The sequence below is a fragment of the Rhipicephalus microplus genome, chromosome 2, assembly GCF_043290135.1.
Source record: "Rhipicephalus microplus isolate Deutch F79 chromosome 2, USDA_Rmic, whole genome shotgun sequence".
Classification (NCBI taxonomy): Eukaryota; Metazoa; Arthropoda; class Arachnida; order Ixodida; family Ixodidae; genus Rhipicephalus; species Rhipicephalus microplus.
The window spans coordinates 247148714-247174303 of NC_134701.1; the positions used below are offsets into that span (position 1 = coordinate 247148714).

At 43.1% G+C, this 25590-nt stretch overlaps 1 protein-coding gene across 4 annotated transcripts; it reads left to right on the forward strand.

The window, feature by feature from the left end:
- Positions 1-1739: 1739 nt before the first annotated feature.
- LOC142775961 (uncharacterized) lies at positions 1740-24904 on the forward strand. 4 transcript variants are annotated; one of them, XM_075878595.1, is made up of 22 exons: positions 1740-2527; positions 4609-4675; positions 5538-5620; positions 6585-6667; positions 7060-7212; positions 8466-8598; positions 9600-9721; positions 10169-10250; positions 11635-11784; positions 12999-13034; positions 15500-15589; positions 17035-17103; positions 17202-17291; positions 18849-18982; positions 20053-20106; positions 20182-20220; positions 22482-22499; positions 22618-22632; positions 22726-22755; positions 23198-23218; positions 23346-23423; positions 24608-24904. In XM_075878595.1, the coding sequence occupies exons 2-22, from the start codon at positions 4672-4674 to the stop codon at positions 24792-24794; spliced, it is 1671 nt and encodes a 556-aa protein (XP_075734710.1). In that variant the 5' UTR covers positions 1740-2527; positions 4609-4671; the 3' UTR covers positions 24795-24904. The 4 variants fall into 4 exon arrangements, with proteins under 4 accessions (XP_075734710.1, XP_075734717.1, XP_075734724.1 ...); XM_075878602.1 differs by lacking the exon at positions 17035-17103; XM_075878609.1 differs by lacking the exons at positions 22482-22499; positions 22618-22632; positions 22726-22755; positions 23198-23218.
- The last annotated feature ends 686 nt before the right edge of the window (positions 24905-25590 follow it).

Consider the following 25590-nt stretch of genomic DNA (forward strand, 5'->3'; position numbering starts at 1 on the left):
ACGCGCACACACGCGCACACACGCGCTCACACGCGCTCACACGCGCACACACGCGCACACACGCGCACACACGCGCTCACACGCGCTCACACGCGCGCACTCACACTCACACGCGCGCACTCACACTCACACGCGCGCACTCACACTCACACGCGCGCACTCACACTCACACGCGCGCACTCACACTCACACGCGCGCACTCACACTCACACGCACACACGCGCTCACACGCGCTCACACGCGCTCACACGCGCTCACACGCGCTCACACGCACACACGCGCACACACGCGCTCACACGCACACACGCGCTCACACGCACACACGCGCACACACGCGCTCACGCTCGCGCACGCTCGCGCACACGCTCGCGCACACGCTCGCGCACACGCTCGCGCACACACACACGCAAACACACACGCACACACACGCACACGCTCACACGCACACACACGCACACACACAAACAAACAAAAAGGCTTTTACATCAGCTTGTTACGAATGCGACAAGTTAGTACCGTGTTTCACGAGGTTTATGCGCGTATGTTTGTGTCATGCTGCCATCTCTGGCACGTTGATGCGGTGTCGCTTATTGATTTGATTTCTTATTGTTTCAGAAAAATTGTCAGATCAAACGTACAGTGGGAATTGATGATATGCGAATAACAAATGAGAAATGTTTAAAAGTCACTTTAAAATCATGCACAACGTTACGATGTTGAGGTAAATGATGCTGTGCGTGACTTTCTGTATCATGATTATCATGTTTGGATGTGTCGTTTACCTTCGTCATCTATTCACGTCATGTGATACCAAATTTAGAATATGTGGAGCAAGCGAAACGGCCGCGACCACTCTGTGAGCGTGGTATGTTGCCTTGCTATTACATGACACGCGTGTTAGGATTATCATGTTTGCACTTGTCATATATTTCGTCATCCATTGACGTCACGTAACACCGAATTTTGTATATGTGGAGGTAGCAAAATGCCAGCGAGCGCATCATAAAGGGTCCAATATACTCCAAGTAGCGTTGACGTGCGCGCAAGCAGGGCACAGTGACGCTATACGTTAGCAAAACGCGAGTCCTCTATAGTCTGACGCCAGGCGCGGTAACCGGCGCGAAATGCGACATGCTGCATTTCGCGCCGATGCGCTACACAGACAACACTGCGGCTCCATCTTTTCGTTATGGAGGGACGCCGGACGCCCTGAAACGCGCATGTGTCAAAGTAACGCAGTGCGGCGCGCACCTGCGAGTAATATGGCAGAACTGGCACCTGGCGTGGCAACGCCGGCGTGACGCAACAAAATGAACGCCGGCGAGCACGTGCACCGCGTCACCTCGAAATGTATTGGTGCCTTGATTGTGGCTTGTAGTCATGTTCTCACATGACACGCTTCTCATGATTATCATGTTTCCACCAGTCACACACCTTCGTCATTTATCGACATCACGTAATACCATATTCGGCATATGTGAAGCTAGCGAAACAGCCACGAGCGCATCATCAGTGTGGCATGTAGTCATGTTTTTACATGACACGCATGTCATAATGATCATGTTTGCATCAGTATCATACCTTCGTCATCCATTCACGTCTTGTAATACAAAATTTGTACAAGGGAAGCTAGCAAAACAGCCGCCAGCTCATCATAACCGTGGCATGTAGTCATGTTGTTAATGACACACACGTCATAATTTTCATGTTAGGGTCTGTCGCTTGTGTTTGCCATGCAATCATGTCATACCATACCAGTTTTGCAATATGTCATGTGAACAAAACCACCGCAAGAGCTGCGGGACCATGAAATGTAAATCATGACATTCATGACACACATGTCATGATTTTCATGTTATGACTAGTGAATTATGTTCCTCATAAAGTCATGTTATGCCATACCACGTTTGGTAGTGATACCCTAATCGAAACGGCCAGGAGAGCTAGAAGTCGTGGGTGGCTAGATAGATAGATACGCTCGAAGTCGCCGAAGTTCGCTAAAAAATGCTTCGCATTTAAAAGCTGCACGACCGGCGAGAGCTTTTCCAGTCATGCAATTACTTTCATCAGGCGCCGTTAAGAAACCCTAACTGCCAGGTTATTACGTTAATAAAGACTGCGTGGCACTGTCCAGCATCCTTGACTGGTCTTAAGAACACGTTTCTTGGTTTGTTTATATTACTATCCGCGTCGACGTAGCAATCGAGTGCAGACCTGCGTTACCGCATACACTGTGCACCGAATTGATCAGAATGTATGTTCATTATCTATTAGTTTAATTTCGAATCACTCGAGAGCCTGAACACAGCCGAAAACGCTGCACTGGCTTGTCCACCGATCATTCTTGTCGATCATAGTTACGGTTTTGCTTCGTATCACTCTTTCGCAAAACTATTTTAGCATCTACAATGTCTACGTAAGTTATTTGATTTTTGAAACTTTCTCGAAAACTCAGGAGTGCGCATCAGACGACGACTGCAAGCGGTACGTGGACGAGGCTGAAGCAGCCAGGCTGAAGATCGTCGATGTACGTAAACCTGCACGAAGATAACGCATGTTAAGGCTGAACACTCACGTTCAATTTAGTGTATATTTCAGTAAACGAACTTGCATTACAATTGAGCGCGGCTGCTCTAATATATGTTGTTTAAAAATATTTAAGACAAAAATGTTTTACGGTAAACTTTTTTCTTATTCATTTGGTCACGAAGAAACCTGCAACGCTGTGTTGGCAATACGCGGAGGAGGTATGTTAAATAAACAAAATACAAAAGTCAAATATACTTCATAACTATAGATAAACTGGTGAATACAACAAAAATACAATGTACAAGTGAAAGACCGTTTAAGAGCCCGTGTATACATGTGTCGTGAGTAGACGCATGTTAAACACATTGCTTAATTACAGTGCATAACAGAATTCAGTGTGCAACTATAATTACCGTTTACTCACAAAATGACGCCTCATAATTTTTACAGGTTAAATTCAAATCTACAGAACAGAACTGAAGAGGCGTTGGAAATGAGTTATATATCTCGCCAATTTTTATTGGTTCCGAATGATGAACTATGCCCCTAAGAGATGTTTCTGGGATTGTGTTTTTGTAAGCAAAGACTGAAAACTATTTATTTTTCTCCGCTTTTCGAAAACATCGCCTTATTAAACTTTAGCAACGCTGAAGAAGATGCAATGAATATAAAAAAAACCCTCAAATTAAAATGGAAAGGCAAAGGTCTGCATAACATTCCGAGCAATTTGTTTACAAAGACAGCAAAGCTGCGTCAGAGTTTTCAGCACACCAATCCTAAGAGTGTCTTTGACTATTGACCTATGTCTACTCGACTTAGCGAATGCTTTTTTTTTTATATTCAGTGCAATTCACGCACAGTCTCCCAGTTGTTTCAAGTATTGTGGTATTCTGCATTGCGCTTAATCACTTTAAAAGACAGGGCATGCAAGCATGGACGCAATAGGGAAGTGAAGACGTCACAAACGCCTACTAAGGTTGGTAGACATTTGTGGTCTTCGGACCTCCTTCTTGAGTCCGTGTTTACATGTCCTGCCTTTTTATTATGAATACGAACCAACTAGCTCAGCTTGTTTGTCGCCTTGTCTCCTATAGCCTAATTCGACGTGTTTGGTAATGTGCACTTGCATAATTTTCTTTAAATGGTCTTAGTTAGGCACGCTTTACCTCCGTATAGTTTTCTGTAGCCAAAGAGACTTGTTTCGCGTGCATTGTTCCGTGAAATAAGGAGACTTTATGTCGCATGAGAAAGAAGCGGCTACTTGAAAGTCGGCCGTATGATTGTGTTTGCTTCGCTTTAAGACAGCGTGATAATTTTGCAGAATATCAGGGAGCTGTGTAGTTGGTAAGTGTTAATTTTAAACGAATGCACTTAAGAACGATAATTTCAGTATCTTTTGCTTCCAGCAAACGCACTAACGCAAACTCATTGTGTTTAAGCAGTATAAAAAAACGAGGCGTGCGATTATGGACACAAGGGAGACTGGATGCCACAAACGCCTAACAAGGTTAGCACTGAACAATCTTTAAACGAGGGTTGTGTCAAACCGACGTTTTGTCAAGCTGACTTTTCTTCCTCAAGGCTAGAACAGAACTGATACTTCTTTAGCGCTAGTGCGTCTACGTTTCGTACTCTCTCCTCCATCCTAACAAAGGAGAGAGAGAGGGGGACGTTGAATGAGAGAGTGGGTGGTGGGGTAGGTGCTGTGACAAAATGTATGCGTTAAGAAAGAACAGGTGCCCCGTCAATATAAGGAGAATAAGGAAGCGGTGGAGAGGTTGGGATAGACTGGCGTCACAGGCGTTCGTAGGGTCCTGGCTTCCTTCTTGCGTCCACGTTTTCAAGCCCCGTTTCTTTCAAAATGAATATGTGCCAATTAGATCAGCATTGTCATCCTGCGTTCGGCGCTTAATGTGGCATGTTTTTGTGAGGCAAAGTGTAGACCATTGAAAGATGGACTAAAGACTCACTTTGGCGCAGGCTGTTTGATTCGTAAATATTTACTACAACGGGATAATATCATAGCGGGTCAGGGAGTATTTAAAACTTGATGTGTGAGTTTTTGTCTCTCCTTCTTAGGTGACGCAGACAATTTATAGCGACTTCCAAGAAAAGTTCAATGCCTCTGTAGAGAACTTCCTGATGCGTAAGTATTTGGGTAGAGCTCAAGGTTTACTCATTTATTTAGCTTACTTTACAACCTCCGGTTTGCAGAACAGTGTAAAGGGACATACAGAGAAGTATAGAAGTAAAAAAAAAAAACAATACAGTAAATGTCTGAGCTATACCAATCAGAAATAAGATAACAATGCCAATAATATCATTCATAACAGACTTATTACAATATAAAATGCAATTCCTGCTATTCAAGTGCGTGAATTGCAGAAAGAGGTGGCCTAAATTAATCCGTGGTCACCCACGACGGCCCCTCTCATAATGGTACTGTTCTTTCAGCATGTGTGTAGATTTCAAGTGTCAGATCTTACTGCCCCAATTGTATTTGTGGGCTGGTTGCTTTATCCTTATGGCATGCGGCAGCGCACACCAGGTGAAACGACGAACAACGCGAACACAAAAGGGCGACTCCAGCGCCGAATTTCAACTGACTTTTATTGCAACAAAATCGCTTGAGTAGTAACTTTTTACACCTGTGTTTTTTTTTTTTGCACGTGACGAGAGACTAGTGCAAAGATCCATGTCCAGGACACCAAATAAAAAAAAAGCAGCAATCGATTTGTATATGCGAAAGCATGCCCAAGGCACCATATCAAATAGCAGAAATCTATTTGCATAAGCAAAATTATCATACTAAAAGGCGTAAATATGAAACAAGGTCACGTGTGTGTGTGAGAGAGAGTGTGTGTTTTGAGGGTGTTTTTATGTGTGTGTTTGTGTGTGTGTGTGCGCACTCGTGTTCGTCATTTATTCCGATATGTGCTGCCATAAGTCAGGCTTGCAAACCTCCGATTTCGTGTTCCGACCGTTATTTTACTGTCCTCGTTCTCCAGTTTCCCCTATTCAGACGGAATTCGACGAAATAGATCGCAACGACTTGTGGAGGATCAAGAAAATAAACTTCTTGGAATCGGCTGTAAGTGTACCCGCACGCTAGGAGATAAAATGTCTACATTGTCTTGTGAACGAAACGACTTTTACCAACTTTCATTCGCATATTGGATCAATGAACAGGTCCTCCGAGCAGGACCTTTGAACAGGGCCCCTAAACTTAAACGCGCCAATAGTTCACACCGATCGAGTTGTAATGCGAGCATACTTCGATAGGGGAGTCGCATGTTTCCATATTTACTAATTTACAAACCCTTGGCTGATCATTTTAGCACAGCCATTCGCATCGTGTATACAGGCCTAATTCTAGAAATTTCATCATGCAGATTGATGCGTGTTTTGTGTATTCAGAAAGTTGGACGTGAGCGCTGTGATGTATTTGGCCCACTGTCCCCTGCTGCCAACAAATTCAACTCACGCAGTTGCACGCTAAATTAGGAAGTTAAACGCATATTTATAGTTTAGCAAAGACTTTCATGTTCGGGGCAATCTAGCTTTAGTGCTTCTCAGTTATCCTTCAATACATTCCCAATATATGCTGAGCTAAAATCTGAATTGCCGCTTGGATTTTAAGATTATTTAAGAATCCTGGCCGCATTTTCCTTTTGTTTTGAGTGGGAAAATATTTTTAATAGCTATAAGTTGGTAAGGTGTGCTTGTGCTGCAATAAAGCTGATCGCAAAACGGTTTATAGGTATAGTTGGCAAAGTAGGGGTTGGCTATGACAAAGAAAAAGCCTGCAAATGAGTGATGCTTTCTAAGCCGTTTGCCTATGGTATTATCCATTTAACTGATTGTTCGCCATTTTTTTATGGGTGCGTAGGAGGGGGGGGTTACTATCAATGAATTTTCGGCACTTTAAAAGTAACTATAGCACGCGCGAAGTTTCGGGAACATTGAAAGTTTCATTTACTGTTTCCTGCTCAGTTTTGTGCATTTAAGGCACACACTTATTCGGAAGCAATAAACATGTATATCTTTTCTTAAAGGTACTCGCAACGCACTACCCCAACGTTACAAGCATGGGTATCCTTGGCAGCCTGAGTCCGTACGATGGAGTTTTTGGGGCCGGGTGAGCTTCTTATAACCACACCACAAGATATAGTACGGATGTATGGTTCATGATGATTTTTTTCATCTGCCATTGAATCTGATCAATCTCTGCGATGACGTAATGTGGTAAACCGAGGCCGCTTGAAATATATGACAAAACGCACAAACAAAATATCATCGTGGCACCAAGTACGAGTTACAAATGAATTACCGTGTGCTGAATACCTAGACACAGTGACGATGTTAACTAGATTTAAGCTGCGTACTCTCATGACCCTGCGACGGTGTTCTGAAGTTTGGTAGAAAGCTTCATAATTGTTCTCCGCTTTTTTGTTCTTTTTCCTCTCTCTCCTTCTATAAAACTTTTTTCTCATGCAGCGACTGAAAGAACGTCGAAACTGAACTTTTCAGGGAAGAGTACAGCAAGGCAGCGTCCACGGCGGCAATCATGCTGGAATCCGTCGCAGCCGTAAGCTTTGGCCTGGGGATCCTCGTCCACAGCCCGGACATACCACCGAACAAGCGCGGCTTCATCTCCAACCAGTGCGGAGTCCTGCTTGTCGTGTATGATATTTCAGAATTTTTGTGCTCTATAGGAAATGTCGACGCTTTGTCCCGGCGTTCATATTTTACTACGTTTGACCGTGCCTTATAATTTTGCTTAGACGCTTCTTCAAAGTTAAAGCTCTACGGTCCAGCATAACTGGGTTCTCCTGAATGCGTAAATGTAAAGTATTTTAAAACAATTAAAATATATTTAATCGAGAAGCACTCATGCTCTAAAAGAGACCATAAGTTTGCTTTCTGGTAAATGTTTAGTTTTTGTGATATGTATGCAACACAGTAACAGGGGACGGGCATCATCATCACTAGCTTTGTAATGTTTTACGATGAAAAGGCTACCAGTTAATACTATGAAGAGTAATTGTGTCAACTTACGTCTTCGTTGATTGCCATTGTTACCAAATTTGCGTTGGTTTGTCGTACATGACGCAATCAACTACGTATGTTGAATTCGCATATTTCATCCAACGGTTGACAGTTAGTTACATGCTTTCAGATGCAAGTTCCTGCTACCTGAGCCAAGCAGCGTCTTATTAATGCGATCCATGTTAGAGCATAGTTTAAGCAGAGGAGTGAGGAGCAAGTGACACGGGGAAACTATCCTACCCGCTAACCCAAGCAGTGTGCAGGCCTGCCTTAATAATTTGGTTGAAATATGACTGGTGAGATTGTCAGAAACATTTATAGTTGCTTTTAATGCGCTAAGATTACCGTGAGCCTAACTCGTTGCATTACTGAAGCGAACGTAACCTAACCTTGTCTAGTCTAGCCTAACCTAAACTATTCCATAGATCAATTTCACGCGCCGATATATCTACGGAACAGGTACGTGTAGCTTCTTGGGTGAAGGCAAAGAAAACTTCACATTAACAACAAAAAAACCACATTTAAAGGCGTGAACTTGCTGCAGCAACTGTACCTTTACATGTCATTTGTTGTTCTCGTTCTTGATGATATAAATGCTGTCGTTCTTACAGTTGTTGACTGCGTTGTCAGCCACCACATTTCTTTGTTTGAAAATATGGGTCACAGTAGTGCTTTTTCCTGTCAGACAGATGAATGATGCGTCAAACTCCGGCATTAGGTGAAAACTTCTGTTGCGAATGTTCTGGTGTAAGATCGTTATGTGAATACGCGACCACCAGTGTATATGCTCGTAAAGATGCGGCACTATGGCTAAACTCCTATGCTGAAACACGCAAGCTACTCGTGATTGTTAAGTACGTCACCGTGTATATTCTTTGGTCTCGCAGGAGCACGCTGTTCATGTGGCTCTTCAGCACTGTCATGGCGCCGTCCTCTGTTCTGTTTATGATGGGCGGTGTCATCTCCCAGCAGTACATATGCGAGCCCTACTCAACCAATAAGCTGAACTTCCTCGATGACGTGAGTGAACGTCGCCTTTGAGGGGCTACCTTGAAATATCTGACATGCCTTGTGCACATTTACACAAGAAAGGTATAAGCAAGGTGTATTGAATGACATGGTATTACATGTACGGCTGCACAAGTTTGCGAATGCATGGTGTATCAGCCGCAAACACACTCACATGGCATCCACAGGCTTACTACGGTGCAGAAATTTTAGCAACGGGTTTTCGCCAGTCCACGCTTTAAAAGTTTTAAGAACTACCCCTCGGGATTCGTGAAAAAAACACATCCTGTGGATAGAAGGAACTTTTATGTATATCATAGCCAAACCTTGCCGTCGTGCACGGCAAAGGGAGTTCACGAGAAGAGGCTTGGTGTTTGTTTTTTCAGACACCCTATTTTCACACACGGGCTACCGGCGCAGGCTGTTTGTAGTCGACCGGCCGATTGCACGCCATTGGCCAATAGTATACGTACGACAAAAGTGGTGTTTTAAATAAGATGCGCTTCTTGTCCCCAAGTGCCGTCATGTAGTGCCTCGATGCGCTCGTTCGCTTTCGCATCGAAGCATTGTAGCGTCATGCTCCACTCTTCCAACACAACGGGCTTATTCGTGCCCATAAATCTCAATAGGAGAGAGTGATGACATCTCATCACGCATGCTTAAGGTCAAGAGAAGAGAGACCCCTGACACTCCAATCGTTCTTAAGAGCCTATCCACGCACTACCGCACACCGAACGTGGCGGGACACTTGTCCCGCGCAGGCAGAGGGTGAAGGAGCGGGACACCTGCCGCACGCAAGCGAAGAGTGACAGAGCGTCACGAATAGGCGTGCGTGCGGCAGGTGTCCCATTTGTTAGGTGCGGCTGTGCCGATGGCACGGGAATAGACCCTCAAGGATACGAAAAACTCTTGCGCAAGCTCATTGGTGTGGAACTGAAACTCTGATTCTGAGGTTAATCGAAGTTCACCTTGAAAGGAGGTTCACGAACGCTTTAATAAAACTGTCATTACAGGTGGTGCTCACAATGTTCGTGGCACATCCAGACGAAGACACTGAAATCGCGCACGAAGCGGAGTACAACTTCAAGGCCATCGAGATCTACAACACCACTATGAAGCCCAGCACAGTGCTCATGTAAAACGCCCACGTCGATTGTGACTTGCGTTTTTATGCTCCTTAATATAAAAATTTAAGTGACAATTTAGGCTCGCAATGGTTCACCGAATTCATTAATCGGGGAATGAAGAACAAAAATACACGTGTAATATGTTCTTGTAAAAAATAACAAATATATAATATAATCGTGAAGTGAAATTAAGCACTTGGTAATTCATATTTTTAAAACCTGCTCATTATTCTCATACAGTTTTTTCTTACACTATTTTGGCAAAGCGTATAACGAGGCGTTGCACAATTGGTGCGAAATTTAACCATTTATTAACCGAAAGAGTTGTTAAAATTATGGCTATTAGTGTATGAAATGGATTTAAAAGAATAACACCACTCGTCACATACTTGGTCTTGCGTGATAGTAAGGTCTTAAGAGCGGGTTGTCTGCAATACTTGTAATATTTGATGCAGGACGTGTGCAAAGAACAAAACACTACTGGAGTCTACAAGTCTCACGGACCTGAAGACGCTTGAAACCGCGTATTTAGTTGCCGTGAGTATACAAGCATATACGTATTAGTACCAATATTCTGCCAGAGCATTCTGCTGTGGATGAGGAGAGAGATAAAAAGACTGTGGGGCTAGCCATTGGAGACCTTAGCTATCATTCACAAAAAATGTTTAACGATAGATATTTAGTTAAGGAGATTATTCAGCTGATAACGACGCCGCACATATTAGCTAAGGCAACTGACTAATCGGAGGATGAGCAAGAAAGCAGCAGGTCCGCTGCATCCTTCTATTTCTATCCTAAATCTTCGTTTATTGTTAGCTTTATGACGAGTCTCTTGAATGTTAACTATACGAGTAAAACGTTCTATTCAACTATATTTCAAGTACATTAGGCCTTTACTTTAACCTGTTCGCACCAGATGACATCAACCATAATTTAGCGTTCGAACTGCTAATTTTTCTTCTGCTTCAAATTTTCTTTTCTCGTTTGCGCTGTTGGGAATTCGTTATTGAAGCTCGTTAGCCAACGTCAAAAAACACTGACAAACTAAAATCATTGAGAATGTGGCCCCTGGGTCAAAATTCCCCAATCTTTTGTTTGAAACTATTTCCTAACGTTCTTTTTTACAGAATATTTTTTGACGAACAAATCTAACCTTACAGCTCCAATTCTTTTTACACGAAATACATTCCGGTATACTTGGTTGCTCCAGCCGAAGTTTCACAACATTCAAAATTAATAGATGCTGTTCATCACTATGTTTCCAATGAATTCGACAATACATTTTAGAGAAAGCGTGCTTGCTTTGTCAGGCCATTTACATGTGTTTGTTTGATTGTTCATTTGTCAGTTTACCTGTTTGTTCATTTGTTGGTTGGTTAATAGGTATTGCACAAAATTTGATTTTCATTAAATTACGTCTATTTACGACCCTCTCGTGGTACAAAAAATAAAGAACTTTGACCCGCGAAACTTTTTTCTTCATACTAATACTATAGCCTCGCTTACCTAGAATAGATTCAAAAGTCGTGAATAGCAGTGTCTCAATATTTCGTAGAAATTAGGGCCCGTATTCACAACCAACCTTATATTTACCTCGAATGTTCCTCTATTATGTTTGACGAACAAAACAGGCCAGTATTCACGAACCAATCTTCATATATATTTCATATAAACGTTTTTGTACTCTTATAATTCATATTTAAAGAACAGAAACATGTGGCCAACTTGAGCTACGACCAAGATTGTTCTGTGAATACGGGCCTAAATGTCTCGCGGACTTATAAAATATCTGTAGCTTTGTGGCATCTTTGATACAACGATCAAAAGAACGCCATCACAAAAGACGTTACTGATTATAGATTTTTGGAGTTAGTACTGTGATCATGCGATGCCTTATCTTTTTTTCCTCTTTTCTTTTCAGAATCCGCCGAAATACCTGTACAGGCTGATAAACGGGACGGCTTTCAGTGCTAGAGGATACAGCGATGACTGGAAGGGTTTGATAGGAACAGACCTTGGCGACCTGGCGACACCCGTGGAAAAACTTAGTGACTCGCTAACTACCGACACGGTACGAGCACACATACTGTCGTGAAGAGTCCTGGCGGGCGCTTACGGGTCCGATACAGCGTCAGCATATCGACGAAGCACTGACCGCACGCTATATTCGAGGCTTAGCTTGAAGTGAGGACGACGCAGCGAGCGATGGAAAAGAAAATAATAGGTGTAACTTAAAGAGACAAGAGGAGAGAAGAGTTGGTCAGGGAATGAACTGGGGTTGAGGATATCATGGTTGAAGTCAAGACGAAGAACTGGACATTGGTGGTGCACGTAGCACGTAGGCAGGATAACCATTGGCCATTAAACGTAACTGAATGTATTCGCATAGAAGGCAAGCGGGTGAGGAGAGAAAGAAAGCTAGGTGTGCCGATGAGATTAAAGAGTTTGCACGTATAACGAGGGAACAGAAATCACAAGACCAGGTTGATTGTTAGATCATGGGAGAGACCTTTGCCCTGCAGTGTGCGTAGTCCGTCTGATGATGATATAGACAATATTCAGAGATTTACGAGCTCGCTTTTTTACACGCACTTCCAAAAAAAAAAATCATCTTAAGGGGTCGCTTATGCATTAGCCTAAGGCGATTGGAATAGTCTGTGCTAACGAAAGCCTTTTCTTCTTCTTTCTATGCTCCGTCGATATAATGAACCTCCACGCCCGAACGCTTTTGGCACTTAGAATTGTTTTACACTGCCTCCAAGTTAAGAGTGATTGCAAGCTTTCTGTACGTCACCTGGTTTTTGAACAGCCTCCATAATCGATCAAACCTTTCGCAAAGCGATGATATCGTGGGATGGCTTCATAGTATGGCGTAACGATGACGTCACAAAGTCTGGCGTCATGTGACATCTTTATGACGTCATATGATGATGGTATCTCTTTTGCATCGCTCGTGTTGACCCCGACCCTGAGAGGCGGCAATGGCTATGGCCAATTTTCGCGTTTCGTGTGCACATCCAAGGCTTTGGCCTTGATAAAAGCGGTTTTAGAAGTACCGTGCGTTCCCTATAGCATTGCTAAACCAGAATAAGTGTGGTCTACGCGGAAGAACAAAGTATGGTATTACCTGTGTAGACCTTAATTACATACTTTTTGTCCAGGCCGCGATCTTGGTCATGTGAAACTATGCCCATGAATGTGGAAGAGCGCATTGTGTAGATTTTGGTTGCAGAAGAAAGTTCAACATTTTCCTAATGCTTTCATTTTTTCATTCCTCCTCTGCAGGGTAAAGGTCCTATCAACAACATCGTCAGTGCGAAGGTGAGATGCATTTTGACAGGACGTAGTTTGTAGCGGGGACCTTTCTGAAAGTAAGGGGTATGCTCTGTCGACGCTCATTACGTTATCAAGATAAAATTTTCAAGCGAACAGCTCTTCGGTATTTTGAATCTGATTGTTTACGACTTCATTGTTTCATACTAGCATTTATACTATCATTGTTTCGCACACGTGTGCCACCCTTAGCAAGAAACTCAGGATAATTATATTTCACACCAACGCAAAGAAGTCACTGTACTTTACATATACTTTCATTTTCACAGTAAGTAGTGTAATATACACGGTTTTTTGACATAATATAACAAAACAAGCAGAACTGAACACGACACTAGTGTCAGTGTGAACCAAGTAGTCTGTATTTATTCTTAAAAAATGGCAGCATATCCACGGAGTGAATGATGGAGAGTGGGGCGAAGCATCCGTCCGTCCAATCGTTTTTGCTTCCGTCCATTCATGCGCGCGTCTGTGTGGCCACCCGTGCGTCCATCCGCCCGTCCGTGCGTGCGTCTGTTCATGTGTCCGCACGTTCATCTGTGCATCCTTCCCTGCGTTCGTTCATGCATCCGCCCCTGCGCCCGTCCATGCGTCCATCTGCCCGTGCAGCCATCCATGCGTCCGTCCATGGATCTGTCTGTGTGTCCGTTCGTCCACCTATTCAACACTCCAAGTACCACCATCTCGCATCTTTTCATCATATATTCCTCATATAGAAGCAGCGTCATCCAGCGGACATTCCAAGGACTGAACGAGAGGAGGCACACGCACACTTTCTTACGGCTTGCGCTTCGTGTCTACTTACCACCTTTAACCACCTCGAGTTCACGGTATATACTTCACTGTATTCATGGCACTGCGGCCCAACGCTCGCTAAACCTTTCTAAAACCAAGGAGGTTACGCCCAGCGAGTATAACCTAGCAACCCTTTTTTTTCAGATAGTGCTCAATGTACATGCCAATGGCTGCTAAGGGGGAATGAGAGACAAGAGAATTCGGCTTTTAGTTAACGCGCACGCTGCCAATTTTGTATTGTTCAACAACGCACAGATGAAATCTCTCACCAGCACCATTTTGGGGGCCAAAATGTAAGACTGGTTACACACTATAACTACTACTACTACTACGAGAGACGAATGGGTACCGCTTTAAGGAGCTTCGCCCCTAAAAAGAAAGCATAGAAACATGGACGCCACAAACGCCTACTAGCTACTGAAGACGCTCACAATGACAGTTTAGTAAAAAATCACGACAACTTATATACGCGTATATCATGAAATATGTGGACCTGTCAATCTGGCACGTGTGTGTGTCTACGTAAAAGATAAGTGTCGAGACATTCGATTTCATCTTTCTGCAGGTTAATCGACGGTTGACTTCCGCATGCGTTGTCAATATTATTCATAAGCTATGTTTCAATCACCAAATGTGTCCTTCATTCGCATTCTCGTAGAAAATTGTCGATACATCGAATATTGGCGTGCGCTTACATTCGCGACAATTTTAAAGAAAGGTTAGAAAGTGAGCTTTCGGTTAGTGGTCTCCTAAGTGTCAATAATCACAGGTTGATGCAGCGTCCTGTCTGTCTAATTTAGTATAGGCCGCAGCTGTATAAGGCCTACTTTATGAGCTACATAGAACCTGAAGGAACGGGGAAACTTTCGTTCAGTTTACCGAGAAATAAACGGGCGAGCAGAATACAAGTACGAAACCAAGCATATCACAGGTAGTTCTTCTATTTAGGCAGCAGTTTTGTTCAACAGATTTCCGTTTACTGAAAATCTAATGTACTCGTACAGCAATCTTTCAATTCGCTGATGTGTTCTACGAAACGGTCAGTCCACCTTTTGCCTTTTATTCGCTCAACCTTATCCTTTACTGAGGCAGAACTCTTATCTGGCTTGATGGCAGCTGTTCTGGTGTTCGTGTTTGCGCGCCCTGTCTTTTGGAATGAATACGTACCAACTAGCTCAGCCCTGTTTTTCAAAGTAGTCTTCCTAGGGGGTAAAGTCATCAGTGGTTAAGATGCTAGGTTACTAAGCCGAATGTTTCGGGTTCAGTCCCAGGCGCGATGGTCGCATTTCACCAGTGGCGGAATGCTGAAGGTCCGAGTAGTGTGCGATGGCAGTGCAGTTTATATAACACCGGGACCCGTAATCGCAAAGGCGTCTTAGGCTCAAAATGTCTGTCGATGAATAGCCAATCACGATGCAGAACATATCTTGTAACGAAGCCAGCTGATCAATAAAAAGCGCTCTTACAAAAGAAATTTCGTGAATTCGGCCACGGGTGGTCTAACTTTTTGGAGCCATCCACTACGCCATGCCTCAATACCATTTGATAGTTTTGGCATGTAAGACAGCAGATGTTACCATTATTATGCTAACCAAGTACAGTAGCGGATTGACGCACGTCAACACCGTTACCGAACAACTTGTGACGACCTTCTGCAGGCGTACGTGGCCAAATGGAGGCAGGCTGAGAAGACGCTGTACGACTGCTGGGGCACCATGGAGATAAAACTCAGCAATCAAATGAACGAAGTAAGTGTGGTTGATTACACGATCTAGCAGACACTTGCCTTAATTTATTCGACGAGAGATTCAAAATGACGCACCACATCTTACTTTCGCTTCTTCTGGGAAAGCCGCCGATCACTTGTAGGGGTAACGCCTCCTTACACACGTGTAAATTGACTTTTAACTTCGTCGCCCGTGTTTTAATTGAAAGATCATTAAAGTGGACGTGTTATAACTCATATAAATGATGTTCATCCAGCTTCTCTGGGGAAGTGCAATCTGCCAAGCCAATCACGTTGACTGAGCTGTTGCAGTAGACGAGCTCAGAACAAAAAACAATTGGCGAAGTCTGCTGCAATTTTACGCATGCTTAAGTGTTGCTAAGAAAAACGGTAATTAAGGTGAAAGCTTTATATGCCCCATTAAATGAGAAAAGTTACCGCCGACGTATTCGTCAATAGTACACAACTCATCATAATTATCATTACCACATTGATTGTTCCTCGAGGAGGACCGGACAACAAAAGCCAGCTGGTGTAGGCATCATCTTGATAATCATTCTCATTATCACCCTCTTAATTGTTCCTCTGGGTGGACTTTACAGACGGCGAAATCATTCCAGTGCAGTCATCATAATCGAAGATTAGGATGATCATTATATCTGCTCAGGATGGCTTTGGCCTTCGAGTCGTCTTCGGCAAATGCATATATTGTACCCGCTGTTAATGTTGCCATGACCACAAGTCAGTTTGTCGAAACGTCGGCTCCGGACGTAGTCCGCGCTCATCACCGAAGGCGTCTGGCTTCTACACACAAGGCAGTGGTTTCGATTCCTTGATACATCAGCCGCATTCTGAAGATGGCGGATTTTGACAATGAAAAACAAAAACAAAGGACTGGCTCGTACTTTCAAATATAAGCGTCTCTATGTTTCCCGGGTAGACCGAGCATAAGTAACTTAATAAAACTTCATGTTGGGGTAATTGGTACATGCTCACTGAAATGCGAAAAGACGTGTACCATCAATGAAGCAAAATCAAGGACAACAGAAGTGGCACCGCTCGCAACAAACTTCATTCAAAGAACATCAGCGACATAAGCAGGCGGCATGTGCGCATGCATGGTTGCTACGTTCATACGTCACTGATGCGATTGACACCCTTTCTGTTCTGTCTTAATTTTGTGCCCCAATGGTGCCCGTATTTTTTGTGCTTCAGTGAAGTATGTTGCTTTTAAACTTTCCCCCTTTATTTCACGTTGAACGAGCAAGACTGTGCCAGAACATGTTGTTGAGCCCCGACTAAGTCATGTGCCACAGCTGGCTTCAGCTTCGAGAATAAGTGAATGAATGAATGAATGAATGAATGAATGAATGAATGAATGAATGAAAAGTTCGGTCAAAAACAGATTACTTGCGGTCTACCATGTAGAAGGATAGCCATGTATACGTACGCACTCCCCTCTCCCAGGACCACTACAACTTTATCAAGGCCAGAGTGGGCACTTATCTAAACAACATACAGTCCCTGACTGATCGCGTAAGGTCAACTTTGTTTGTATTTCTTGAATAAAAGTTCAAGTTCAGCGACCTCTTATTCTAACAAAGCGCGTACTTTTTTTCGTGCACTGCGTCCAGTTCTACGCTCTCGTCGGCAGCTGCCTACGAGTTGGCACAATCTACCAGAAAAGTTTCGACATCTTCTGCTATGCTATAATTGCCAACCTGGTAAGCGCTCAAACTGCGGGGTTTCCCCGTACTTCATGGGCAGTGGCGCAGCAGTTTCTGCACAAATATTTGAACACAATGTTACCGGCGTAAACCCAGGTGGCGATTGGCTAATGTGACTGCCCTTGTAAGATTAAAAATGAAAATAATAATCCAGACACACACTTTTGTTCACGTGCGTCTGACGTATACTTGTTGTCAAAGGAGAGTCCCTTGTTCAATTTTTTGCATAAAAGAAAACTTCAGCCAAGTATACAAGCTGAACACATCGCCACGCGCGTTTATTATCTGATTTTGATGCATTCGAATTTCACATTAGAAAACTGTTATCAGTGCTCGGCACAGACCATGGTGCAATTCCCAAGAGTGGAAGCTTGAGACAGTTGATGCGTAGTCATATTTGCAAGTTTTTTGAGCGCGTGAACATAGGAAAAAAGGGGGCAGGGTAGACAGAAAGTCGGTCCACCTTTTTCCTTTATTCCCAAGGTCGTGCGCGGAAAAAAAAAACTTAATTGCAAACATGGTGCAATGTTTGAGCTGTTTGATAATGTTCCGTTAAGATTACGGAGAAGAAGCGAACAGTCAAATTTATTTGACAGCTTTCGCGAGCACCAGCGATAAGGCTAGAACCTTTGATGCCACATTTATAAATGTGGACGCGTTTTACCACAGAATCAGGTTACTCGACGGCCGATGCTGTTCTCGTCACTATTAGTGTACAGTTTAAATTGCTTGTACGTACCTGACCTTTCATTTTCCGGGCACAAGTTCGCTCAAACACAGTGTTCTGTATTTTAGATTACTGATGGAGCCTTCACCATCACTGCCATGTGACGTCACGGAACGGCGAAGCCACTCGACCAAAGGCTAGCGCATAAGCTTGCGCACTGATATGAAGGGAAGGGGGTGCCTCCGCCTTTAGAATATCAGTGGGGGGGGGGGGGGCAATTACGTCCCATACTTTCTCTCAGCCAGGCATATCACGCCACTTTTCAAATGTGCAAGGTTATGCCTACACATACTATTTGACAGACTACTGATGTTGCACTTAGATAACTGTTCACTTCTCCCCTTTCCACCGCAAAAGCCGGGAACCAATCGCAGGCCTTCACCAGAACCTCGTAACCACTTCATTTCAATTTTTTTTTTTGCATTCATGGCGTAGTTTTTTCTAACAAGTGAAATGCCAAATCCCACCTTTCGTTTTTTGATTACTCTGCCCACGCTCTCGGGCAGATTTCTGAATTCGGGTTCAGGTGCACCCGAATAGGCTCGTTAATGTATGAGCTAGCCAGAAAATGACTGTACGCGACGGAAATCGGTTAACACAACGAGGGTACACCAGCGTGCACCGTGCTCGCATGTTTCCTCACGCATCTTTATTGTTTAGCGCTATAACTGTGATGCACTCGAGAAAATTACCCCAATTTTATCTTCAATATCCTCCTTGAAGCGTATCTCAAACTACCTCTTGTCAACCTCGTAGCTTCTTTACACACTGTTTCACTCCCTCGATATTTATTTCGAGCTTTAAAGCATTTCATTTTTTTTTTTCAGAATGGTGTGTGGTTCGCCCTGTGGCTTGTCTGCTTATTATTTTCGATGACAATAGTGGTCATTCTCAAGCTTTCCAAGTATCTGATGCGGATGGACGACTACATGTACGAGGGGGTGTCGGTCGAAGAATCTATGTAAGTGTTTCTATTCTCGTTCAGTCTAGCCCACCGTAGCACCTGAAGCGCCTTTGAAGTGTGTTCGATTGATGCGGACATTGCTTGTGGTTACTCGTTGCAGCTGCTTGTCCATACTGAGTAATTTTGGGGTACTTCTCTTCGTCTTCAAGCGAGGCACCATACAAGACGTGTACGCGAATAATAATAATAATAATAATAATAATAATAATAATAATAATAATAATAATATGATTGATTTGTGGGGTTTAACGTCCCAAAACCACTATATGATTATGAGAGACGCCGTAGTGGAGGGCTCCGGAAATTTTGACCACCTGGGGTTCTTTAACGTGCGCCCAAATCTGAGCACACGGGCCTACAACATTTCCGCCTCCATCGGAAATGAAGCCGCCGCAGCCGGGAATCGAACCCGCGACCTGCGGGTCAGCAGCCGAGTACCTTAGCCACTAGACCACCGCGGCGGGGCAATAATAATAATAATAATAATAATAATAATAATAATAATAATAATAATAATAATAATAATAATAATAATAATAATAATAATAATAATAATAATAATAATAATAATAATAATAATAATAATAATAATAAAAATAATAATAATAATAATAATAATAATAATAATAATAATAATAATAATAATACATGATAATTATTTTATTATATTATTATTATTATTATTATTATTATTATTATTATTATTATTATTATTATTATTATTATTATTATTATTATTATTATTATTATTATTATTATTATTATTATTATTATTATTATTATTATTATTATTATTATTTGGTGGGGCTAAACAAGTTTCAGTTATGAACACATATCTAAGATACTCGCTCGTGACATTTTTCGTTGTGTCATAACGGTCGTCGCTATAAAAAACACTGCCTCAAATCGCACAATGCAGCAGATTGTAATAAAACCAATATGCCTCTCATATTTAACACCATCACTGGGAATAAAAAATTACACTAGATTACGCATGCTTGTTTGTCCACAAATGACAAAAGATGAGATAACGCACACGTGCTCACTTTTATTTTTCAAAACAACAGCCCCACTCCACCGGACGACAAGACGTCGGGCACGAGCATCAGCTTCGCGCCCAGGTACTCGATCCCTCCTTGAGGGTTTTGTGAGCAACTAACGCACAATCTTTATTAATGTTTTTTTTTTCATTTTAGCGCTGCTGCCAATCAGCCCACTGGTCCGTATAAGTGGAGGTAAGCACCGCTACGATTCTTTCTTTAGAGTGAACTAATTATAGTATGGCACAGAATAGGGCTGGCAAATTGATGTTTGCGCATGAAAAAAAAGTATGATGAATGCGTGGGGTTGACGCTTCATGTCACTTCTATAGTACTTTGTACTGTAAGCAAACGTGCACAAAGCGTGGGAAATAAATGCAGTCGAAGGTTGCCCTTCGTTTTCTGAAAGCGCCCCGAAAGACCAACTGCAAATACAAAAGGAACAAACAAATAAGCAAACAAACAAACAAGCCCATAGTCCTCACCTGCAGTTTAGCGTTTTCTGTAGGGTGAGGTGGAGGAGACTTTGTGACGCCAGCAGTCTGTGTCATGAGAAAATAAGCTCTCTACTGGTTCGTGTAGCAGGTACATTGGTTGTCGTTTGTCTCCTAACCTGCTTTGCCCGACAGTCGAGTGCCCGTTCTACTGTCGTTTTATCTCGCTTGGGCGTTGAGCGCGATCAACTGAGTTCACATAGTTTCGTGTGTTTTCGACTGCGCAATCGAGTACAGTAGCGTGTAGCCAAAAAGCGCAACGTCCTAATCGACTTAACGCCAAATTCTAACATTTGACGCCTGTTTAATGAACAAACAAGCCATAAGGTGGAGTTAGCACCTGTTTGAAGTGCAAGAAAGTGATCACTTTCTTTTTTTTTTGAACGCCGAGTGGTTTAGGGCATCTTTAAATCATTTACCTGTTTCTGCGTGTGTGCTTGCGATCTTCCAATCAGTGCGTATTCAAGTACAGCAAGAGCAAGCCTTGCGCCGCTATACTTGTCATTCTCCTAATCGTCAAAGCCGAACAGCAAAATAGGGTCATGCTTTGGCCCCGTACCTCTCTCTTCTCTCTTTTATAATAAATGTTTTTCATCATCATCAACAGCAAAAGGTCGCTCAGAACTATGTTCATATGAATCTCACTTTCAGCACATTTTTTTTCTTCAGAACTACGGAAATCATAACGTGCAGCTCAGCTGATTAGAAAATCTGCCATTTATCGATAAATTTCCCAGATTTATGCAAGTTGGATTCCCTAAACCGATGATTGATATGAGAAAACAACCTATTTCATCTATAGCCTATTTTAAAAGAGTACACCCACGCAGAAATAAATGCTGAATGCAAATAGTCGCAAAAAATAAGTTCATTCACGTACGCGATGCTATAAACGAATGCACCGGGCCAAAACTCCGGTACCTTTCAACTCACCTCAATATAACACGTTGCCTATAATAGAAAAACCGGGAAAATCTTTCTGCGGGCAAGTCTCAGTGATAATTCAGTGTTTTCGTTCGTTTGATGACACTGTTTTGGTGTTCGTAATATTATGCACATGCTTCAAAGAAATATAAAGCTATGAAAAGAAAAATACTATTGTTTTAAAATCGCAATATTTGTTTTACTGTTTGAGTCATCGAGGCAGCTGTATAAAGGAGTTAAATGTTCAAAATAGGAGAAAGCTTGCAGACATGAACAGTGGCCTAAAGCAGAGGTAGGCAACCTTGTGAGGTCGAGGGCCGAGAGACGTGAAGCCGACCAGGTGAAGGCTGCATGGCCAATGGAGGGTGAGGGGGGGGGCGCTTTGTCGGCAATTATAATGAATTCGGCGAATGGTAATTCAAGGTAACGTAAAAATGCTGGAATATAAACGCTTAACTTTTCCACGTGTGCCACAAGGTTTCACTTTACAAACATAGGTTACAATCGAAAATTTTTTTTGGGTGAAACAACCAAACAAACAAACAAAAAATAGTCGTGCTGGCTTGCAGACAGTGACAAAAGGGGAGAGGGGGGTGTTCTGACATCGTGAGTGCGGAGGGCCGGAAGTTACCCACCTCCAATCTGAAAGGTGCGCTTCATGCCGACATCTCGAAAACTGGTGTATTCTCGATTACAGAAAACATTTTTTTATACGTTGGCTTTAACTCCAAAAATTGGCAACCTTGTGATGTGCCAGGCCACCTGAAGGGATAGTTGGCCCGTGCTATTTTGAATATGTACCAATAGACAAACGTTAACTCACATTCAGGGGGACATACCCTGCGAACGTGCCACCTTTTCAAGTGTGGGACATTTCTCATGTCATGACTCACCAAGTATAGTCCCTTAGTTTCCATGAACACTTGGGTGTTGTGTCGCGCTTACTGACGTCATCATATACACCCGATCTATTTATGTTTTGACTTGCTATCTAGCTGTGAATGACATATTGCCACGTATATTTTTGATGTTTTACAGACGGGCAAAGTTTGACCCGTAAGTTTTGACTACGCGTAATTGTTTTTGTTTTAGGAGATGACCAAAAAAAAAAACATTCTCTTTTGTCGGTTCCGTTTCTTTATTCACATTTCGCGCGCTCTTGTTCTCACGACAGCGATGGACGGTTCCAGTAAGTATACACCATTGTGGTATCGAGAATATTTACGACTGCGAGTTTCGTCCTTTGTGGTCTCATAACCATCTCTGTGCTCTCATAACACAGGAAATTTGAAAGCAATCCTTACAGGAAGCCGTAAGTACTTTCCATGGTTGAACCACCAAAAAAGAAACAAATAAGTCATAATATGTGCCCATGTTTACGTATTATGAGCCACTAATTTATGCAAACCGTGAAACTTTCCCCGTTTACAACCTACACAGATTATGTGAAATTGTGCGTTTAACCATACTTACCTGCAAAACTGAAAAGTTTTTCTGTGGTAAGAGGGATGCTTGAACTTTCTCCGGCAAATCATGTGTTCAACCGCGCCCGTGATGAACATTTTACTCGTATAACTTCGGCATAGCATTTTTTCTTGTTTCGAACGTTTTCACCATCAGCATGTTATGAAACCCCCATCTCGTTCTAATCAAACTGAAATGCTCATAATCTACCCGTACGATGTCTCCTCGTTAGCAAGATGACTGAGCCAGTGCAGACGTGTGACTAACAGTCACTCATTCTGACCCTCCAGGGACCTCGAGGAGATACTCTGGTAAGCACACGATGCATCACCGCCGTTCCACGGCGCAGTCTGCGCATGAACCTCGTCATGAATCGAGCAAACATCGTTCTAATTTATAAACACGCTCAAGGCCTGCTTTATTATTCACTCATTGCAGCTACCAAGACGAAGTGTCCGACTTGGACCAAGGGCGATTGGAACAGGACCGCATGATAGAGTTTTTGCCTGAAGATCTGTGAGTATGCGCGTGTTATTGCGTTCTGCTTGTTTGTGTGTTTGCGTCCTTTTTCTGACCACCAGGTCAATAGTTACCATTGTGAACGACTGTAACCGACTCTCCGAGGCTGTCTATATCTCCCGCTTTTTTATTATCTCGGTAGCATTTGTGTGTGTGCGTGTGCGTGTGTGTGCGTGTGTGCACGTGTGCGTGTGCGTGTGTGTGCGTGCGTGTGCGTGTGCGTGCGTGCGTGCGTGTGTGTGTGTGTGAGAGAGAGAGAGAGAGAGAGAAAGAGAGAGAGAGTGAGAGTGAGTGTGAGCAAATGAAGTAAATTGGCACCTCGACTGGATGGAGGGGTTGATATAGTTCATTACTCTGTACTGTATAACGGATGACACCACGTAACGTCATTAATGTATACCCTTTCAAACCAGCTCGCCAAAGATTACAAGGTGTCTTTGGCCAATATAACTCCTACTATCGAGACACCTTATATACTTGTTCATACAACCTCTATTGCACATCGTTTTCCCGTAAGGTGGCTGTCATAATTGCCTTTGATCCGCACCTGGATATCAAATATATTCGGTATTCCAGTATAATGATATACGTCATGTGGCATTGTGTCAACTATATAAAGTGTGCCTCTGAGCTACTTGTTCTTGTTTACTACTATAACTACGTTGTTTATTGCGGAACAAGGGCCCATATCCGCGAAAATGTCCTAAGTTTAAAATATTCGTTAGACAATATTTCCGCAAATCCCAACGTGGGACATGTTATCAGCGTAGCCGAGAGACCTATTGAGGAACACGCACGTATACGATAGAATAGACTCGATGGAGGCGAAAATGCTGTAGGCCCGTGTGCTCTAATTTGGGTGCACGTTAAAGAACCCCAGGTGGTCAAAATTTCCGGAGCCCTCCACTACGGCGTTTCTCATTATCATATGGTGCTTTTGTGACGTTAAAACCCACATATCAATCAATCAATCAATCAATCAATCAATCAACAGAATAGGCTAGTGAATTCAGCCTCAGATTGACAAAGAAACATGGTTGATTCTACGCGTTGGGGACTAGTATTAGCAGTCGCACGACATGCTTCTGTCGACCTATACCTTGTGCAACCTATGCCTTGTGACCTATACCTTGTGTTAACGTGGTTCAATAAGTTCCTACAAACACCTCCACCACATGCAGCAACGTCGAAGTGCAGCGCGTCCGCGAGTTACGACAGCGACTCGGAATTCCAGCCAATCAGCCGTTGCCCATCGGTGGTCAAGCACCCGTGCGTCCGATGGGACGAGGCGCTGGACCCCAAGGCACGTCACCCAGGGGGCCTTCACCCATGGCAGCAGTCCCGCCCGGCACTCACCGAGCCCCATAGGCGTTATAGATGCATCCATGGCACCTTGACATAACGTGTTCGAACCTACAGGAGAAGCTGCACTTCCACTTACCAACTGAACTACAAATGTAATGAAATGTACGCTCGTATATATATCCCCAAGTTTCTAAGTGTGATTTCCTTGACCTCCGAGGTCTACCGTCAGCCTGGTGAAGGTTACACAAAAACTGATACAGCTCACTGTATACAAAGTACTCGTTTTACCTGTGATACATAAGCTAAACAATTCGGATACTGGAGATCACAACAGTCTTTCTCTTTCTTTAAGCGGCCTCCATATTTGTATGCTTGTCATTTTCCTCACCGAGCGTACCAGAGAAAGCCTATGAACACACTTCGTGGAACGCAACAAAATCAGGTTGTAACGAGCATTTCGCACATACTTGCAACAATTATAATTACGCCAGAAACAGTTGGTTACATCATCTGTAACATGGTCCTAATGACTGATGTCTGACTTCCTGGTTACCTGTTAGGGCTATTGTCTTCCGCAGAGGCGGAAAATGAATTATTTATTCTTCAGTTATAAAGAAGTTATAGGTAATTATAGCCTAAGCGCGTCGTCTCAGCAACACTAGTCTCGTCTAGATTCATTCATTTATTCATTTATTCATTCATTTTATTATCTCAAAGGTCCCGGTTGGTATATTTCATGAGGGAGTGGGTAATAGGAAAGCTAATAATATAATGGTAGTTATGAAGGCATGGCACTGATGAGCAGCTTGAATGCTTGAGTGTCGATGATGGTGGCGACGTTGGTGGGCAGGTCATTCCA

Coding starts and splice junctions, on each gene's coding strand:
- LOC142775961 (XM_075878595.1), top strand. Junction 5,621..6,584: donor TAAACTTCTTGGAATCGGCT/GTAAGTGTACCC, acceptor CTTTTCTTAAAG/GTACTCGCAACGCACTACCC. Junction 17,104..17,201: donor TACAGTCCCTGACTGATCGC/GTAAGGTCAACT, acceptor CACTGCGTCCAG/TTCTACGCTCTCGTCGGCAG.